General features: G+C 35.5%; 1 protein-coding gene and 1 long non-coding RNA gene across 6 annotated transcripts in view; one reads left to right on the forward strand and one right to left on the reverse strand.

Annotated features, from left to right (window-relative positions):
• Positions 1-21,745, forward strand: part of LOC141377048 (uncharacterized) — a 94,981-nt gene that overhangs the window by 53,756 nt on the left and 19,480 nt on the right. For 2 of the 4 annotated variants that reach the window (XR_015506341.1, XR_015506338.1), the window contains one exon: positions 15,790-15,959. This is a non-coding gene — a long non-coding RNA (uncharacterized LOC141377048). Of the gene's footprint in view, positions 1-3,382; positions 3,552-15,783; positions 16,974-17,141; positions 17,232-21,745 lie in introns of those variants that run through there. The other 2 variants (XR_015506340.1, XR_015506337.1) reach the window with 2 other exon arrangements.
• The window catches only part of sfrp5 (secreted frizzled-related protein 5), a 36,357-nt gene continuing 22,625 nt past the window's right edge, over positions 8,014-21,745 (reverse strand). Inside the window, 1 exon segment of one of the 2 annotated variants that reach the window (NM_131858.1) lies at positions 8,014-9,185. In NM_131858.1, the coding sequence (NP_571933.1) occupies positions 8,857-9,185 (329 nt within the window). In that variant the 3' untranslated portion in view covers positions 8,014-8,856. 2 annotated transcript variants of the gene reach the window in all.

A 21,745-nucleotide genomic window follows, 5' to 3' on the forward strand; every position in this document is an offset into this window, starting at 1 on the left:
AAAGAGCTACCATTTATGAAAGTGAAAATAAAAGCAGGTGCTCTAGTAGCACAAGTAAATAGGCTGTAATACCAAAAAATAAAATAAAATAAAATTTTTAGTGTAAACCCAAAGTGAAGCGAGTGCATCAATGTCCATTTGGCCAATCACAGACATTTCTGTTCAGCCCCTGAACACAATGACCATTCAGCTCATGCTGATATGCTCTCTCATTGGCTGCAGCTCGTCTCTACTTGTGACCACATGAGGTGTCGAGTCGGCCGACGCTCTAGAATATTCAGCATGCTAGATATTGGATTTTCATCTGCGAGGTTTTGGCGACGCATCAGCTAGCCTCTTTGATGCGTTGTTCAGTAGTTCATAAAGACTGCTGAGCACAGAGCACCCCCAGATTTTTCCCCGATCACAGCTTGATCTGTTCGCGAGCTCAGTAACTTCCACATTGGGCTCAAATCGGGCTTAAAATCTTGTAGTGTGAACTAGGATTAAGAAGATTATAAAAGTGGATTTTTAGATGCACAAGTAAACACTGTAATCTCCATACATGACCATTTTCTGAGCCACTTCCTTTGATAGTTTCAGTTTTTCTCAGAGATAACATTATTTCTGTTTTAATTGTGCTGCTATGGTGACACACAGGCTTTGCAGCTCTGTCCTCTTTTAAAAGAAGCACAATCTTGTTTGAATTTAATGTGTCAAGTCGCCAAAACAGCACAATTATGATCAAAGCCTCAAAGGGACAGTTTTAAAGAGGTATTTTGAGCTGAGACTTAACATACACACTCTATGGACATCATAGAGTTTACATCTTGTAAAATGGGACATAATAGATCCCCTTTAAGGTTCAGGGTGTTTAGCTTAACCAACCATCTCATGGCAATTTGCAGATTTTTGATGCAGTGGCTAATTTGTATTTATTTGTACGAGCTCATCCGGACATTTCAGCATGGTTTGCTCATACCCCAATGATGGGTAGGGTTAGATGTGGGATTTGGGAGCACATCTCTTTTTAAAAATCATGGGTTTTGAAAGAATTAGCCAATTTTCTGACAATATTGTAGATAAAATAGTTACATTTCTTCATGAAATCAGGCTGGGTTAATGGCATTTGTTTAACAAACTACACCTTAGCCTATTTTGTTCTTGTGTTCCTAGTAAATTGCCTCAACCTGACTATCATTGTCTTTGCTTATTTGCAAAAGCATTTTAAAATGAATTGTGTAGCGTAATTTTCATTCATTCATTCATTCATTCATTCATTCATTCATTCATTCATTCATTCATTCATTCATTCATTCATTCATCCATTCATTCATTCATTCATTCATTCATTCATTCATTCATTCATTTACTCATTCATTCATTCATTCATTCATTCATTCATTCATTCATTCATTCATTCGTTTTCTTTTAAACTTAGTCCCTTTATTCATCTGGGGTCACCACAGTGGAATAAACCGCCAACTTTTCCAGCACATGCTTTACACAGTGAATGCCCTTCCAGCTGCAACCCATCACTGGGATACATCTATACACACTCGTTCACACAAATACACTATGGACAATTTAGCTTACACCTGTAGGCATGTTTTTGGACTTGTGTGGGAAACCTGAGCACCCAGAGGAAATCCACGCGAACATGGGGAGAACATGCAAACTCCACACAGAAAAGCCAAATGACCCAGCTGAGGTTCGAACTAGCGACCTTATTGCTGTGATCTTCTTGCTGTCATACCACCCACTGCACCACCGTGATGCCCGTAATGTAATATATAGTGTTAAAATAATGACTCCAAAAGACAAGTTAAATATATTGTCTAATATTTCTTGTCATATTGGAAACGGAAGGTCAAGTTCATTGCGTTCTGGGATTATTTCAGGATTTTGAAAAAGCTTGTCAAACTGGTCGGAAAGTGATCGGGAACAATTTGGAGGAACATTGAATATTTGAATAGAAGTGGTAAGAAACAGTAATATCAATATTAAGTACAACCAGTGCTCAAGATTGACAGATGAGAGTTTGAACGCATGCTCAAAATAAAACCTAATCACTCATGATCAAGATGTTAAAGCTATTATCAAGACAATGCACACCCACTAATTGTAAGTAGCCTATCCGGAATGTGCTTTTTCAGTGACATACGTCTAATAAAGTGTCAATGTATTTGAGGTTTCAGGAAAGCCTTTTTTAGAGGCCCCTGTTTTGAAGTTGTTTTGGGGCCTATATAAAATTATTTCAATGTAATTTTCATATTAATAGTAAAATACCTTTTGTTGATCATTCAAAATGATCATTTTGTTGATCATTTAAAAAAAGTACTATAGTCGTTATGTAGTTTGATATATATATATATATATATATATATATATATATATATATATATATATATATATATATATATATATATATATATATAATTTATTTTCACTTCCAACACTGATCATAAATCTCTTCATAATATTATGATCACTGGTCAAAATAAGAGACTGGTTTTTTTGCTACAGATAAACCTCTATTGAACGTCCTATAAAGACATTTCAGCTTGGCCAGATGGTAAATGATGAGTTGTTTTCAGGGCTAGCCAAACATGCTGTATTAAAACATGAGATGGAAAGTATAGGTCTGAGCTCAGTGTTCCTTAAGCTTTCTTTCAGCTGAAATCCGCTGCCAGGACTCAATCGCATCCTGTCTGTAATTCCCTGTCTTACATGTACCCCATCAGGCCTCATTCGTGAAACATGAGCGGAACAAATTTCTGTGTAAATTATCCATATAAACATTCTTACATAAATTGTCGTATTCAATTCGATGCAACGATTTACTTAAAAAAGGACTTAAGAACAGTTTGCACAGAAATTAGTCCCGCTCATATTTCATGAATGAGATCCAGTATGTGTGTGTGGTGCATTTTTTAAACATATTTACTTTAGAACATGATTTTTCTATCTATCTTGTTGCATAGTGTTTTTTTCCAGATGCAAATCTGCAATGGAGTGATTTCTGACATGGTTAACTTGCTCAGCTGCTTACCTGGTATTGTACAGTAAAAACTCAAAATTTAAACTCAAAATTTAAATTTCAACTTAAAATGCTAGGCGGTTTCAACCTAAATTTGGGGAAATATGAACAAATCCAACTGTTTGGTTTAACATTTAATAAATACATTAAACTCAACTGTTGAGTTTGTCTATATTTCATCCAAATTTGAGTTGAGTTTACAATGAGTGGTCAGAATATGGAGATATATAAAGATTTACAGCTTTATATTGAATGTACACCATTTGAAAAAAAAAAAAACACAAGTAAATAAAACTCCCTAAAATTACTGATTTCAAAGTACTTATGGATGGCTACTCATCGGATGCTGTTTTTTTTCTGCAGTGCCCAAAAGCGTGGCTCAACAAGTCCTCTACAAAGACACGAGTCTCTACTGATCTCTCAGCCAGTTTTTAATCAACCTGCAACAACGCGCCTTCAAGCACAGTAGCAGCAATTGAACAACACAAAGGCGCCATTCTCCATCCCTGCTGATGGATCCGAGATTACTGGGGTGAGATAAAACCAGAGAGAGTGAGGGGTTTGAGGCCACTCTTGGCTAGGCCCTACATTCCCAGTGATATTAACCTTTCAGGGAAATCAGTATGACACAGAAGCTGACAGAGGGTATAAATTATCTTTTGATTGCTGGTGTGGTGGGCTGTTTATATCACCGGTCATCTGGCACAAAGCGGAGCCCTGTTCCCCCTGTCCGCGGCCGTCAGGGCTTTTTTAATTACGGTAAGTGACCTTTGCGGTGATGCTGACAGAAGGATGAGAGTGAGGGGCCAGGACTGTCCGTCTGATAAGCTGCTATGAGAAGACTCTTTCTCTTCTTGTGTCGCACTCTCTCTCTCTGCTGCACAGTTATCTCATGTTCATGTCTCACTGGATCTTTCCTCTCCTCCTTTTCAGTCTAATTGAGCATGTCTCCATTACTTTCAAATTTGTACGTAGTTTGTAGAATCTGATTGACTACACTATGCAGTTTTCCTGAATTTGTCTGGCACACAACATATTTTTTTTAAACACCAATTTTGTAGTGAAACATCATTTGAGAAATTGATTCTGCACTGATTCTGAGATTTTCAAAATGCACTGCTATCCTTAAATCGATTCTGAGATTAGTTTTTAACAGTAGATGGCACTGTATGAATTACAAACAGCCATACTTTGCCTCCATCCAATTTCTTACAAGTACCACTTGAACCTGAAATAATCATTAATACAGTAAAGAAAGGTTTAAGTTACAAGTGATTTGATTATAGTAAGCAGAGGCTTAGCGGACATTTTAAAAGTCACTTCCTCCAGCTCCTCCGCGGGGGATCCCGAGGTGTTCCCAGACCAGCTGAAAGACATAGCACCTTCAGCGTGTCCTGGGTCTTCCCCAAGGCCTCCCCCCGATGGGACATGCCTGAAACACCTCCCTAGGTAGGTGTCCAGGAGGCGTCCAAAACAGATGCCCAGGTCACCTCAGCTGACTTCTCTCGATGTGGAGGAGCTATTCCGAGCTCCTCCCAAGTGTCAGAGCTCCTCACCCTATCCATAAGAGTGTGCCCTGCCACCCTGCGAAGGATACTCATTTCGGCCGCTTGTATCCGAGATCTTGTCCTTTCGGTCATGGCCCAAATCTCATGACCATAGGTGAAGGTAGGATTGTAGATTGACCGGTAAATCGAAAGCTTTGCCTTTCGGCTCTGCTCCTTCTTTACCGTAATGGACCGGTAAATCGACTGCATTACTGCTGCCGCTGCACCAATCCGTCTGTCAATCTCACATTCCATCCTTCTCCCACTCGTGAACAAAACCCCAAGATGCTTAAACTCCTCCAAATGGGTTAGGACTTTCCTCCAACCTGCAAATGGCAAACCACCTTTTTCCAATGGAGCACCATGGCTTCGGAATTGGAGGTGCTGATTCTCATCCCAGCCGCATCACACTTGGCAGCAAACCACCCCAGTGCATGCTGAAGGTCCATGTTTAATGAAGCCAACAGAACAAGATCGTCTGCAAACAGCAGAGATGAAATCCTATGGTCCCCGAATCGGACCACCTTCAGCCCAAGGCTGCCCCTTGAAATTCTGTCCATCAAAATTATGAACAGAATTGGTGACGAGGGGCAACCCTGCCGGAGTCCAACATGCACTAGAACCAAGTCTGACCTATTGCTGGCAATGCGAACCAGACTGATAGTAAGCTGTGTTTACATTAATATAATGAGATAAAAGCCAATTTATATGTAGCAAATATCAGAATCTGTTTCTCAAATGTTTTTAATGATACAAAATTTTGTATCATTGTCAGTTCGTTGTTTATCATTGTGAAGCCGCAGTCACACTGGACTTTTCACCCCATAGACTTCCATTCATACACGCAAATGTAAACGCAAGCTCGTGCAATAAGTTTTGCAGTTCACTGCGTTGCAAAGTTCAAGCTTGGTGAACTCTGACCTACAAAATCTCATCACCTGACTGTGTGAGATCAGATGAAGATCAAAACATGACCTCTTTGGAGAAAATGTAAAAAAAGGAGCAATCACTTGCTTTTAAAATGTGTAATCATCTTATTTAATCCCACCTCTTTTCGCAGCACTGATAGAATTTTGCATGCTCAAACTCTAGACTCAACATTACTCTGTGTCTTGTCAGGTTGAGCTCTGAACTGCTAGCTGTTTTCCAGGGAGCTATCTGGACTTCACTGGCTCTTCCATAGAGCACGACGTTTCTTTGGTTTTTTTGTTGTTGTTTTTTTTGTTTTTTTGAACAGCTTTGCATTTTTTGTACTTTTAAAAGACCTTGCATCTTGGATCCTTGTTGTTGTTATTATTTTGTTATTATTTCGGGGAATGTGACAGATAAAAACAAAAATGGCCAAATGAAGTCTAATGAAGTAATCAACAGTTTTATGTGAGCAACACATCTGGAATTCAAGTTGCTTCACTGTAAAATCTTTATCTAAAAGTACAGGTACAGTTGTTTTCAATGAATCGATCTAATCTTAATATTTTGGTCAAACTGAATTGGATGTTATCAATTTAACTTGTTCACTGTTCAACTTTTGGTGAAATTTATACCGTTATCAACATCTCACTAATTAAGAGAAATCTGTAAATAATAGCTTTATTTCTGCACACAAAGCTCTCATAATTACTTCAGAAGACTTGGAAAACAATGCACAGGTCTTACTGAAAACTTTGATCATTTTTTTTTTCTCATTTTGTTCGGCAGAATATAAAAAGATAGATTTGGAAGATGAACAGAAAGAAAGCAGATTTCGTCTTTGGTGTTCATATGCAAACTTTACAGTAAATTCACCCAACCACATGCCTTCTTTTTACAGAAATAAAAGTGGAAGTGGACAAAAGTGATTGGTCATAGTCAGGAGGTTCTTCCTCATCTGATTTTTCAAATCGATTAAAGCAAGTAATAATAGCAAGTGTAAACAAGGTCCGAGTTGCATGGTGGTTCACATTCTGTAATTGGACAGCATGAATGTGTCTAACACCTCTGGTGATCAGATGCTTGCACCATCACAAAGTAAAAAGCAGCCCGTATTAGACTGTGTTGTTTTGTGTTGCGTGTGATGTATGCTCTGTGGAGACTGTTTGAAAAGTGAGAGTTGAGCTGACAGACCCCCATAGACAAAAGGCCGCTAACGAGGGGTTGTGCATTATATACATAATAGCAGCAAAGCCAGCATGAGCATCTATTTGATGGGAGGCTCTTTGCTTCCTAATCTCAGAGAATCTATTTACTTTTACAAAGCTTGCCACTGAATCATGGAATTTCTATTTTGCCTTTTGTTTAGACAGGTTGACACTTAGAGGGTGTCCATAGGGTCCTAAAATGTATTACCAGCTGATAAATCAATTAAGAGAAATTGAAGGCCCCTTGAAAACTTTTTAAAAAGTATTCTTAATTTTAAACTGTTTTACAAGGTAATACACTTTATATCATTTTTGATTATCCAATGTATATTTGTATGCTAAAGTTTGCCTGAATTTAGTCTGTGAATATAATGCTGTGTAGTTTATAAAATCAGAAAACCTTGCTAAAGTAGATTTGACGGTTGTTGCTAGATCAGATATGGTTGCTGAAGGAAGTTAACAAAAATTAATTATATTACTTATTAAATTTCCCAATAATTGTATTTAATTAATTTCTACAGCGCACTCCGACTCTAAACCCAACCATCACAGTACTGTAAAAAGATTAATTATTTTTGTTTTGTGGGTCTCGTTTATCAATTCTGATCTTTAATTTGTATTTTATATTGGATTCAAGTCAGGTGTTTGGCTAGGCCACTCTACAGCTTGATTTTCTTTCTCTGAAAGCATTTGAGAGTTTCCTTGGCTGTGTTTTGATCATTGTGTTGCTGAAATGTCCACTCTGGTTTTATCTTTATCATCCTGATAATGTAGATGTTGGACTGAAGCAGCTAATTTTGATTTACAATGAGAAAGAGCAGAGGATTGCTGAATAACTGCTGTCTGGGCCTTCACTGTCTTTCTAAACCTCCCTTTCTTCATCTTTTCTTCAATACTTTTTCTCTTTTTCTTAATACATTTCATTTTATTACACTTAACTTCATTTGTAAAGTAATTAGATTTGTTCCTTGCATACAGTATATAGATATAGATTTCTTTGGTTGCTATTAACATCCAAAAGAATGGTCAATACGTATTTTCCCGCTGTATACATTAGCCTATGTGCGACTGTACTTTGAATTAGTCTCTTAAATTTGGGAGGGCAGGTAAACAATAAGTGCTTCAGATTTTACTGCATAGAAACTATCAACATTCTACAGTCTACAGTTTTCATAAACCTCCTAGTTGGTTGGGGAAAGCCAAACCTTTGATAAATTTTGTTTTAAGCTGTTCACACATTGCCAAAAAATAAAGTCATTTGTCTGTGATTTTTTTTTTTTTAATTAAACCTTAATTTTTTTTCCTAATTTTTAGATTAAACAGAACTAGCTCAGTTAAATGTTATCCTTTATTACAGTCAGATGAAATGTTGGAAGGCTCTTTTCATACCATGTACTGTACATAGGTTTGTAGCAATATATAATAACTTTAGTAAAAAAGAAAACACAGTTGCATACTGTATAGAAAGCAGAATAGAAACACCTCACCAACCAAACTGCTCGAACGAGTCCATAGTCTGTCATGAGCTCGGCCAATATGATATTGTCCAGACTTGCTCACTGGCCTGCGGTTGATGTATTTGGGCTGCCATCCTGACCAACACTTTTCAATCCATCAGCTGTCTTACCTCCCAAGATTCAAGCCACAACCCGACTTATGTCTCAATCTGGTGCTAATGATCACGATTGTGTCAATGTGGTATATAATAAAAACTTTTTATTCCTTATCTACAAAATAGAAGATACAAATAAAACCCAGTTGGCACCATGTTTGCTCTTTTTTCACTCTTTTAAATGGAATCTGGCCACTGAAATCAAATATGTGCTCATTAACTTTAAAGCTTTTGTTCACAATTTTCTTTCTCATGTTGATTGAAAGGGTCGTCAATGTCTTTCCAAAAAAAAAAAAAAAAAAACCCTGTAGTCTGAAACAGGAAAGTTTCCCTAAAATATATGCATGAGTATCGTAAGTGTGCTGATTGCTTCATAAACAATAACTTTTTATGCAGATACAGTTGCCAACAGAACGTAGCTGTACTTGATGATGGATTAAGTCCTAAGCAGTTTCCAAAAGCCGTTTCTTGAGTTATAAAATACATCTGTACTAATGGTCGGAATTAGGCATGGATACAGTCTCTGAAAGAGTTATTGGAAGACCACCAAAAAGTCATTGGTCACTGGAAGACACTGTGATAGGTGGGACACTGCTGAGACTTGATGTATTTAATGGCAAACTTGAGTTCCTTGCTCTTTTTGTCCCACTTGTGGATGGACATGAGCAGTAGCTGCTGGTCTACTTTGCGGCCCATGATAAGGAAGTTGCTCCCTAGGTTGTCCAGTTGTGAGCAGGGGCAGTTGGCTCCATTCTTGATGTATAGAGTGAGCTTCTTTAGGTCTTTCTTTCTCAGTATTCCCATTTTCAGAACCTTCTTTTTCTTTTGCGCTGCGATGAGCTTGCGGTCGCCTTTTTCCTTTTTCGCCTCTTTAATTTTCATCTTGAGTGCTGTAGATAGAACAAAAGATTTAAATTATATCATATCAAGATCAAGGCATTTATTATTGTTGATTAATCTAACAGCCAAACATAGAGGAGAAAAAAATCATTCAACAGCTAATGTATGTTCCTAATTGTACTGGATGTTCTTTTGTGCAAGTTTGTACATGACAATTATTTTAACACATAATATTTTTGTTGTAATTTAGTCATAACTTTAACTGCATTGTGTAATTTATCCTAAATTCTGACAGCAGTTTTAAGCATCAAATGAACCATTAAACATATTTGCATTCAAATTATCTTTTAAATATCTACCTCAGTGGTTCTCAAAGTGTGGTACCTCTAGTAGTACACGAAATACTGAATGATGAAAGAAAAAAAGAAAAATAACACACTTTTAACTCTTTGACGCGAACGATTATACTGACGTGATCAGCACTGGCTGTTCCCTGAAGCGAATGATCACATCTGTGTGCTAAGAATGTTTAATTTAGTTCATCGCATCATTAGATGCTAAAAATCAACCGGCTTTGGTGCAAAGACAGAGAAAGAGGCGCGCAGTGTTCTGATGATCTGTGCTACCTCCTCAGAATGTACTACTGGAAGCTCAATCTGTTATATTTCATGAAAAAAAAACAGAATTAGTACGTCTTGTCAGCTTCAAATGTCTATCAGAATGAACTACCTACTTAAAGAAGGGTGTAAAAATTCATTCAATCATATCAATCATTTCAATTCAAAATCAATTCATTTCGATAGATATTTGAAGCTGACAATATATGCTACCCCTCGAAATTAACTATATATCTTCAAATAATTTCATTTTGTGGCATAATTGATGAGGACTAATTTTACAAATTTCGCATCTGCCATTAACCGTCCTCATCTGTTTCCTTTGCAGCACATGTAAGTGGTTACGGTACTGTACACAGTAAAAAAAAAAAGTCCATATCTTTACAACATGTTACTGTAATTTTCATAGTAAATCACATTAGCATCACTTTACAGGATTTAACTGTAGGAATTCACAGTAATGTGTTGTATTCATTTTATTGTTAAATTAAGGCAGGTTGCATGATTACAGCAAATTACTGCAAAAAGGGCTTTATCTTTTGCATGTTAGTTATAGGAATTCAAACTCTTTTTATTTCATTCAACATAGACATTAATACAAATGAACTTTTATGCTAGTTTTGGCACTTTTTTGATATTTAGAAAAAACAGATTGTTATTGTAGCCCCCAAAACACTTTGTTTACATCTTCAACAATAACTTGAAAGAATATCATCCTGTTTTGAAATGACATCAGTGTCATAATAATTTTTCTTTTTTGGGTGCACTGGACCTTTATTTGCTTTTATAAGGTTAACATGGAAATATTAAATAATTTTTAATGAACATAACTGTGTGCTTAGCCAAAAACGTAACAAACTGGAACAAAAGTAATTGATTCATAAAACCAAACACTGTTAAACGCCCAAAATGATTTCAAAGTCAGGGTAAATGTCAGAATGAATAGCCGAGGAAAGCCTGCTTCACAGTAAAATATAGTTAATTCTACAAGATATTACTGTGAAATCACAGTAATGGACTTTCTAATGGTACTATCTACTGTAAAGTTACACTATGTGGCTGTAATTTCACAGTAATTTAATGTAACAAAACCACAGTAAAATTACTGTGAACTACCTAACGGTAATTTGCTGTCAATTTACATACAGTATTTAACTGTGAAAGTAATGCAATTATTAGCCAGTAATTTACTGTGAATTTAAGGTCAATTTTTTTTTACAGTGTAACTACAAATGTTTGGGAGAAGCACATTTTGATCAGTGATCAAAACTGACTGGAACTACCTGTGAATGAAAGTTTTGGCATTATTTCTTGTTTTAAAACTAGACAATATTTTTAATCAAATTGATATTGACCCTTCATGTATTTTATTTAAAAGTTTGTTTAAATGTAGCATTTTTGTAATTAAATTCTTTAATAAATAAATAAACCCTCTACATTTTCCCCCATGAACCCCAAAATGAAACGTTTGTCTTTGGAATGACATAAGGGAGTGTAAATATAATGACATCCTTTTCATTTACAACTGAACTATCTTATTAAAACCTCCAAGAAAAGAGCAAAGAGATTATTCGGAAAAGGTCTTGGTTCTGTGTGTCATCATTTAACTTTATCCATTGGAAAAGAAAAAAGTCTTCTCATGGGATCTTTGGTCACACTCTGGTTCTCCCATATATTTCTGCTGTCTCAAGCAACAAGAGCGTTCACAAAGAGCACACAGGAAGAAGCAGGGCTGTGCAGAATGCTGAAATAGTTTACACCTCCCCAGAGCAGCATCATTTAAATGTGGATGGCACTAATTGCTCTCACCCGGGAAAAGACGGGGAGTCGAACGGAAAGTTTTAAAGACAGATGTGAAATGTGAACAACCTTTCGGTAGCCCAGCCACATCACCAAACCTTGCTTGCTTTGATATATTTTGGATTTTCATTACATACATCACCAAAATCACAATTCTGGAAGGATGTTAACCATCTTTTAGAGATTTACAGCAAGTCTTGTTTATCATGGGTACATGTAGTTTGGATGTACACATGGAAACATTCCTTCAAAGCTTTCCTTTGTGAGTCCAGCACTAAAGCTTTTATCTCTACAACTTTTATTTGAACCATGTCTATTTTTTTATTTTTCTTCAGAAACCGTATTAATGTTTAAGGGATCAGCTCTGCTTACAGCAAACATTTTTGATCCACATTCTCTGATTCTCTTGTTTCTTATGTCTTATATTATACAACTAGCAAGTGAAACCTATAATTGATGCGTTGTTACAGAACTCGTGCTGAAAGCTTGCTGAGAGCGCATTAATCAATGACAACATTTTGTCCCGAAGCATCATGGAGAATTTAAAAGCATTATCAGTGCAAGCTGGGCTCCTTGTCTGCTATCATAAACATTCATGCATCTCTGGAAGTGAAGGAATGTATTTTTGAAAAAGGTTCAGCTGATAAGAGTTTTAGTTCACCTGCTTGGGGATATTTGGTACTGATATTTGGTACAAATATTAGTTTTGATAATTTCTTTTTAAATGTTATAAGACAAATCAGATATCAGGATTAAAACTTATTATAAATATAATGAACGTGTATTCCTACCGTCATTGAATGAGAGAAAATAGATTTGGAAAGATTTTTAATGCATTGGGTGTATTATAACTATCCACCTTCTTAGGTATACCTTTAATTTCATTTTTTTTCCTTCTGCTTAGTCCCTTATTTATCAGGGGTCACCACGGAATGAACTGGCAACTATTCCAGCATATGTTTTATCCGGCAGATGTCCTTCCAGCCGCAACCCTGTACTGGGAAACACCCATACAGTCACATTTCACACAATTCACCTATAGCGCATGTCTTTGGACTGTAGAGGATCACAGGGAGAACATGCAAACTCAACACAGAAACACCTCCTGGCCCAGCCGGGACTCAAACCAGTGACCTTCATGCTGTGAGGCGACAGTGCTAACCACTGACCCACCATGCTGCCTTAAGTACACCTGTTCAACTATTTATTAACGCAGATATTTAATCACCTGCAAAATATGCAAAAATGAGGCATAAATCATGAGGTAAATCATGTGGCAGTAACTCAATGAACTTAGGCATGTATACGTGATGAAGATAGTTTAAACGAAGCATCGAAATGGGAAGAAGTAGGATTTAAGTGGTTGTAGATTGTAGAGACAAAGGCTGCTCTGAGTATATCAGAAACTGCTGCTCTATTGGAATGCTAATGCAGAACTATACACTGTAAAACCCAAAAAGTTAAGGTAACTTAAACCATTTGAGGAAACAGATTGCAACAAACCATTTAAGTTCAAAAACTAATCCCAATGAGTACTGTGAACTTAATCCTTTTGAGTAAATGAAGCAATTTGACCACAGTAAAACCCGATAAATAAAGAGAACTCAAACCAACTGAGTCCTGTAAAACCCAATAGGTTAAGGCAACTCAAACCGTTTGAGGAAACCGATTGCAACAAACCATTTGAGTTAAAAAAAAACCTAATCTATATGAGTACTGTGAACTTACTCCATTTAAGTTGAATTATTGAGGTATTAACTCATTACCTTCAACACTGAATTCAAAACTATTTCCAAATGAGTAGAATTAACTTTCAGTCAATTTTGAGTTAACTACGCTCATTTCATTTGATAAAGTTGACTGTTACAATTTTTAGTAAAGAGTTTGCAGAAACTGATCAGAAAAAGGAAAAACATCCTGTGAGTTGTGGGTGGAAATGTCAGAGAAAAATTATTAGACTGGTTCAGCTGAAAGAAAACAAGATGATATTAAACTATGGCATCTAAATGGTACGGTCAACTAGTTTGCATAACTATCCAATTCGGAAAGGTTAAGGTTATTATTTACCATAACTTTATTGGTTACTAATAATTTGAACCAATTAACTACACTGTAAAACCCAATAGTCAACTTTATCAAATGTAATGAGTGTAGTTAACTCAAAATTGACTTAAAGTTACTTCTACTCATTTGGAAATAGTTTCGAATTTAGTGTTGAAGGTAATGAGTTAATTAAATACCTCAATAATTCAACTTAAATGGAGTAAGTTACAATACTCATATAAGTTATTTTTTTATTTTTTATTTTTTTACTTAAATGATTTGCAACGATCGGTTGAAATGAGTAGAACTAACTTTCAGTCAATTTTGAGTTAACTACACTCTTTTCATTTCATAAAGTTGACTATTGGGTTTTACAGTGTAGGGTTTGCAGAAACTGATCAGAAAAAGGAAAAACATCCTGTGAGTTGTGGGTAAAAAATGTCAGAGAAAAATGACCAGACTGGATTAGCTGAAAGGAAACAAAACTATGATATTAAACTATGGCATATAAATGGTACGGTCAACAAGTTTACTATACTAAAATTGCCTCCACATTCTAGACCCATTTCAAATGTATTGAATTCAAATCAATTCAGTTCAATAAATCTTTATTTCTATAGCGCTTTTACAATGTAAATTGTGTTAAAACAGCTCAACATAGATGTTCTAGTAGATTAAATGTATGTCAGTAGAGTTTTTAGAGTTGAAGTTCAGTTTAGTTCAGTTCAGTGTGGTTTAATTTTCACTGCTAAAAATTCCAAACACTGAAGAGCAAATCCATCGATTCACAGCTCCACAACTCCCAAAACCAAACATCAGATCTCAATTTTAAAAAACACCTTTGTGGTATAATGAAATGGGATATTCACATCATGATTATGTACAATCTACTGCAAATTCGTTATGCTGTCATGTCAATATAGACCAAAATCTTTAAATTGTGGCATATATGCAACTAAGGCAGTTCCTCAAGGAATAGTTTACCAAGGCAAGGCAAGTTTGGAACAAGTGGAATATAAGTGGATGAATGATGACAGAAGTTTCATTTTTTAGGTGCACTATCACTGCAGAAGGGGTTTCAACTCAGTACTGCCACAATGAACATAATACAGTGAATGGATACATGTAGTTGCATGGTGATTTGTTTTGTGCTAATGTGTTTGAGTTGTGGTCTTTTGGATTTCATTTTAGTTGATTTGTACAGTGATTATCACAATAATTATTGTTTCATAGCAGCTTTACAAAGCGGTGCACATTATTGCATAACAATCCAATTAAGAAAGGTTACGGTTATTATTTACCATAACTTCATTAACTTGAGACAATTAACTACACTGTAAAACCCAATAGTCAACTTTAACAAATTAAATGAGTGTAGTGTTCACAATACTTATATAGACTAGTTTTTTTTTTTATTTATTTTTTTTTTTTACTTAAATGGTTTGTAGCAATCGGTTTCCTCAAGCAGTTTGAGTTGCCTTAACTTATTGGGTTTGACAGTTCTCAGTTGGTTTGAGTTCTCTTCAATTATTGGATTTAACTGTGCTTGAATTGCTTCATTTACTCAAATGGATTAAGTTCACAGTACTCATTAGGAATAGTTTTTTTAACTTAAATGGTTTGTTGCAATCTGTTTCCTCAAATGGTTTGAGTTACCTTAACTTTTAGGATTTTAAATTGTAGTAGCTTACAGCTTATAACAGTTACAGTTATTATATTTAAACATAGTTAACCTGCATAGCTCGATATATGACTTTTTAATGGTCAAGGTCACCACTAACTATGTTAACATTTTATTTCTAAATGTGTGACCATCCTTCAGTGTAAGAAATCTTGTTATTTAAAAAAAAATAGTAGACTACTGTTGCTGTGTCAGACGCTTGAACAAATAAACCGATTTTGAAGGCTTCCAGAGCTCTGTGTGTTTATTTGCACTTTTTTGGGGTAATCAGCCTTAGCATTACATAGTTACCTCTCTTTATATAACAGAAACAATTGAGGAGGCATTAAATATAAGTCGCTTTGGACAAAAGCCAAATGTATAAATGTAAATGTAATCTATTTAAATTATATACCACTATACAAATGTGCATTTAGTCACAGATAAATAATCGTATTACTGTACATCTCACATGCCTAACCATGTAGTTCAGTTTCACAGTGTTTTATTTTTTTATTTTTTTCTCAGATTCAGGTAATCGCTCATGACCCATAATGCTTGTGAGGAGTGAACACGCCTGGGCAATATCGTGGTGACAAGCCGAAACCACAAGAGCTGCTTTAAATTGCTGGCAGTAGGTCTGACAGCAGATGAAGGATGGCAAGGAGAAAAGTGTCACCCTGAGCATTTGCAGCCTTCTTTCAGTAAGTCTGAAACCTAACCAAAACCAGAGTCGGGTAATAGACTTGCCTTGGTTTTTAGAACTAGTAATATATTCTAAATTGGCAAATGGAATCAAAAAACATCGGACATTGTTTTATTTTCAGATGATACAAAAAGTCTGTTGAATGCTTGATTCTGATTGGTTGATGAATATACTGTATGTATACGGCTATACAGTACTATTTATATGTGACCCTGGATGACAAAACCAATCATGTTTGTTCATGTTTCCAGTTATGTTGCATGGGTACATTTTTGGCAACAGCAAAACATACATTGTGTGGGTAAAAATAATTCATTTATTTTATGCAAAAAAAGTTTTGGAATATTACAGTAAACACAGATCATATTTGGTAAATTGGATATTATAAATACATTAAAATCTCATTTTTTGATCAGTAAAATTGCTACTGTATGTACCTAATTTGGACAACTTTAAAGATGATTTTCTCAATTTATAGATTTTCTTTGCACCCTTGCACTACAAATATCCAAATAGTTGTATCTTAATATTAAACAACTGTATCCTAATACAGTTATACAGCTTATCATATCCTAATATATTCCTGTCCTAACAAACTAAACCAGCAATGGAAAGTTTATTTCTTTAATTTCATATTTGAAAATTCCAAAAAGACACTTATGACTGCTTTTATAGTCCAGGGTCGCATATGAGGTTTTTACCCCATTAGTCCCATATCACTTTGGCAAATGATTTTAGTAATTTCAAAAGGTCATTAAAGCTTAAAACATTGTAAAAGCCAAACTAAACAAGACACTGAGATAAAAACATTTGGTTAAAATGGAAAAACTGTCCATTTACTGCAAAAATAAGTCCAAGGCACTCGAAAAATGTGGAAAAATAATTAAAAGCTTTTATTGACTGCATCTCCACGTCTCTGCAAACACTTTATCAGGGTAACAGAGATCAGGTACGCCAGGAGTTTCTTTCGAACACTATGGTCACACAACTCATTAGAATATCTAAGCCAGGGGTGTCCAAACTTGGTCCTGGAGGGCTGGTTTCCTGCATATTTTGGTTCCAACCCCGATTCAACACATCTGAACCAGCTAATCAAGCTCTTTCAAAGTGTACTAGAAACTTTCAGGGAGGTGTGTTGAGGGAAGTTGCAGCTAAACTATGCAGGACACCGGCCCTCCAGGACCAACTTTGGACACTCTTGATCTAAGCGATACTAAAATAATATATTGAACTCAAAGTCATCTCAACAGTCATTATTAATACAGCAATGAAAGAAAAAATGATAATGAAATAAAAAAAAAAATTGTTGATGTTTGTTATACAACATATTTCTCAAATAATACAAAGTAAATGTATATACTGTTGAATGAAACCCCAAAAATAGGTATATACTGTATAAGCAAATGAAAAAGTATAGTGTACAAATATTATAGTGTCTATTTACCATTTTATTATCTATGGTCTGGTCTCATACTCTTAAACTCTTAGTCTCTTCTCTCAGACAAACACCTGACAAGTATTAAAAAAATGGGTAACACTTTACAATAAGGTTCATTAATGCATTTACTAACATGAACTAATCATGAACAACACATGTACAGCATATATTAATCATAATTGAAAATTTACTAATGCATTATTAACATCCAAGTCCATGCTTGTTAACATTAGTTAATGCACCATGAGTTAATACGAACTAACAATAAACTGCTGTATTTTCATTAACTAATGTTAACTAACATTAACAAATACAGTATTAAATGTATTGTTCATTGTTTGTTCATGTTAGTAAATACATTAATTAACATTAACTAATGTACCTTATTGTAAAGTGTGACCAAAAAATGACATCTGAACACTGTATGTACAGTACATTTCTATGACAGTAAGTTTTATTAAACTGTAATAAATGAATTACTATTTACATTCCCACAATAAGTAATATCTTCTCTTTTTTCTATCTGAACTGCTTTACCATTTAGCCTAATCTGGAAAAGCTATTAAAATGGCACACCAGCATTACCGCTGAAGTCATTCTGGAGAAATTTAGCAGTATTTATAATGTTAAATAATATATTTGCACTGTATATGCAATTAGCCAAGCCACTATAATGCTGTGATTATCATTGGATTATGTTCAACTCCAAGGATTGTCAGTGCAGTGCAGTGATGAATCTCTGAAGAAAAGACTCCCTATTAATGTTCTTTATCCTAATCAGGGCTTCCTTAAATAGGGTGATTAAAGACAGTTCATTTTCAGACTGCTCAATATTACCATTAGTGGAAATAACGTGACACAGAAGCAATGAGATCATATAGGTTATTTTTGTCTGAAAAATGTACTTTAAAGTGGTTATAAATGGCTTATAAATATTAAATATTAATACAAAATAAGAAATTTAGCCATGTAATGGCAGTAAATAACATCTACTGTTACGCTATAAAAATAGTTAAAAAGATAAAAATGGCTCAATAGCACACAAATAATATATGATATGATACAATTAGGAGAAAAACAAACTGTGATGTACAGTACTGTTTAGATTTTACAAAAATCTTTTTTTTTTTTCTTTAAGAATGATTGAAGACTACAAGTTTGTCTTTTTCAATGGAAGTGAACAGAAAGTACTGTCCTTCCAAGGATATCCCTCATCCCCCATCATCTAAACAGCTTCATATTGTTTCTGGAATTTATGAATTTCTTTTTTCTGAAAACAAAATATGAAGTTGTGGAGCTGGAATCTAAAATGCACTGGAGTTTTATAGACAAAAAATACATATTTATTACTTTTCTTCCCCATTCTGATGCTTCCTTTGAACTGCAGCAGATCATCTTGACCGTGTCTACATGCCCAAATCCATTGAGTTACTGCCATGTGATTGGCTGATTAAAAATTCGCATTAACGAGCAGTTGGGCAAGTGTACCTAATAAAGTGGCCGGTGAGTGTATATAAAAACAAATAGACAAGTACACAGTCAAAAAGGCGTGCACATGTAAACATAGTTTGACTGTTGGAGGATGATTATTGTAGGCAGTATTTATCTTTATAAACGTAAGGAATTATCATTATTTTCAGGACTCCATGGTAGAAGAGACATTGTATCTCAACAGGACCTTCCGGGTTAAATAAGTAAATAAAGCAACACTAGATTATTTTTCTTTTAGGTAAGAACACAGATTTTAAATCTAATAACCAAACTTTAAAACAATGCATTTTTACATCTCTATATAACAAATTGAAGTCAGTTGTACTCAGAGCCAATAAATACACTCTAGTGAAGAGTTCGACACATGCAAAAACCTTAAGCGATTTGACCTAAGCAAATGTGCTGCTGTCCGCTACGTGTTGACACACTGATTGCTGTTACATTGTAGAAACCAGCCGCCACATCCAAGTAAGACTAACAGACTGCACTATTAAACTCACTATCATAATAAACTGTGCAGCTTTAGTCAACAAACAAGAAGTCATGTGGCCATATACCAGTGAAATGAAGTGAGATAGAGATCGGAGGAAGAAATGAATCAGGCGGTAATATCCTGTCATGCATTATGCTTTCAGTATGTGGAGTATTAGATCTCAACAACCAGATTTTACTTTTATTTATTTATTTTTTATTTTTCAAACATTATAACTGAATGCCTGGACTTTTTGACTTTAACGTGCGGAATCTAAAACACAGAGCTCTTGTAGTACTTCTAACAATATTTTCTGATGTCATCTGTCTTAGTTATTAAGGAAAATACATGCAAATCCAAGAGAAACAGGCCTCACAGCCAAAGATAAGTCAGGCGTTGTGTGGCTCTACTGTGCTGTAACCCTCTGCTGTCTATGGGGACGGCTTTTCCAATGACTTCTAAACTCGAAAATCTTTTATTCGATGCCAGAGACTCATTCTGGAGATTCACCTTTGACAGATCAATGGAACTCTGCTCCGAATGCATCACTTTAAATGAGCCATAAAGAATCCAAAACTATTGCAACATGAATCTTCCAGCACTAATCTTTAAACCTGGATGTCCATTCCATATGAACGCTTACATGTGTCCTGTGCAATGCCATTCTGCTGCAATTACTGTAGATATGCAGAGTGTTTAGCATTAGAACTTTCATTCTTTTGAAAGTTATTTCTTTTTTTCATTACATTTGATTATGGTGGCTTGAGCGACTTTTTAAAGTCTATCTCCTCCTAAACCTTTCAAGTCTTAACCTACAAACCCTTTCCCTATCCCTTTAGACCAGGGGTGGGCAAACTTAGTCCTGGAGGGCCGGTATCCTGCACAGTTTATCTCCAACTCTAATCAAACACACCTGCTTATAGATATCTAGTGATCTTGAAGACACTGGTTTGCATGTTCAAGTGTGTTTGATTAGTGTTAGAGCAAAACTGTGACACCGGCCCTCCAGGACCGAGTTTGCACACCCCTGCTTGAGACCTTTAAACGGGTCTCACTTTTGGTTTTCCGAAAACTGACCTGGAAAATTTGGAAAAGTCCCATTGACTTAACATTGGGTCAAACTTTGTGAGCTCATAACTCTGCATCAGACTGTCTTACAGACTTAAGATTGGCCTCATTTAACTCAGTCTAGCCAGCAACCAATCATTGATAACCTTTAAACGTACTAGTCACGCAATAACAACCACGTACAACACTCAAGCAACTGTCTTATAGACTGTGACTAGCTGCTAACACATGCTAATAATTCTAATATGCTACTGACATCTTGCTGGAAATATGCCAGCAAAATGCTAGTGACATGCTAGTCATGCTAGCATATGCTAATTCATGCTAGAAACATGCCGATTCATGCTTAAATTGTGTTAGTTACATGTTAATTCATGCTAGGATGATGCTAACAACATGCTAATTCATGTTAGAAAACTGCTGATTCATGCTAAAATCATGTTAGTTACATGCTAATTTATGCTAGAATCATGCTAGCACTTGCTAATTCATGTTAGAAACATGCAAATTCATGCTAAAATCATGGTAATTACATTCTAATTCTTGCTATAATCATGCTAACAGCATATTAATTCATGTTAGAAACATGCAGATTTATGCTAAAACCATGCAAGTTTCTAATTCATGTTAGAATCATGCTAACAACATGCTAATTTGTTTTATAAACATGCTAACAATATGCTAATTCATGTTGGAATCATACATTCATTCATTCACTTTTCGGCTTAGTCCCTTTATTAATCTATAGCGGAATAAACCGCCAACTTATCCAGCATATATTTTAAGGATGCCATCTCTGGGAAATATCCATAAACACTCATTCACACAGATACACTATGGACAACTTAGGCTATCCAATTTACCTGTGCCACATGTCTTTGGACTGTGTTTTTGAAACCGGAGCACCCGGAAGAAACCCACACAGGGAGAACATGCAAACTCCACACAGAAATGCCAGCTGACCCAGCCGACGCTACTCACTGCGCCACTGTGAAGTGCTAACAAAATCATGCTAACAAAATGCTAATTCACGCTAGGAACATGATTACCAGCATGCTAATCCATGCTGGAATCATGCTAACAGCATGCTAATCCATGCTAGAACTATGATTGCAACATGTTAATTGAGATTAGAATCATGCTAACATGATCATTCATGTTAGAAACCTCCTTGCAACATGCTAATTCAAACAAGAAACATGTTACCAACATGCTAATTCATGTTGGAAACTTACTAATCCATGCTCGAATCAAACTAACAACGTGCTGGAATCATGAAAGCAACATGCTAATCGATGTTAGAAACATATTAGCA

The sequence above is a fragment of the Danio rerio genome, chromosome 13, assembly GCF_052040795.2.
Source record: "Danio rerio strain M-AB ecotype USA chromosome 13, GRCz13ab, whole genome shotgun sequence".
Taxonomy (NCBI): domain Eukaryota; kingdom Metazoa; phylum Chordata; class Actinopteri; order Cypriniformes; family Danionidae; genus Danio; species Danio rerio.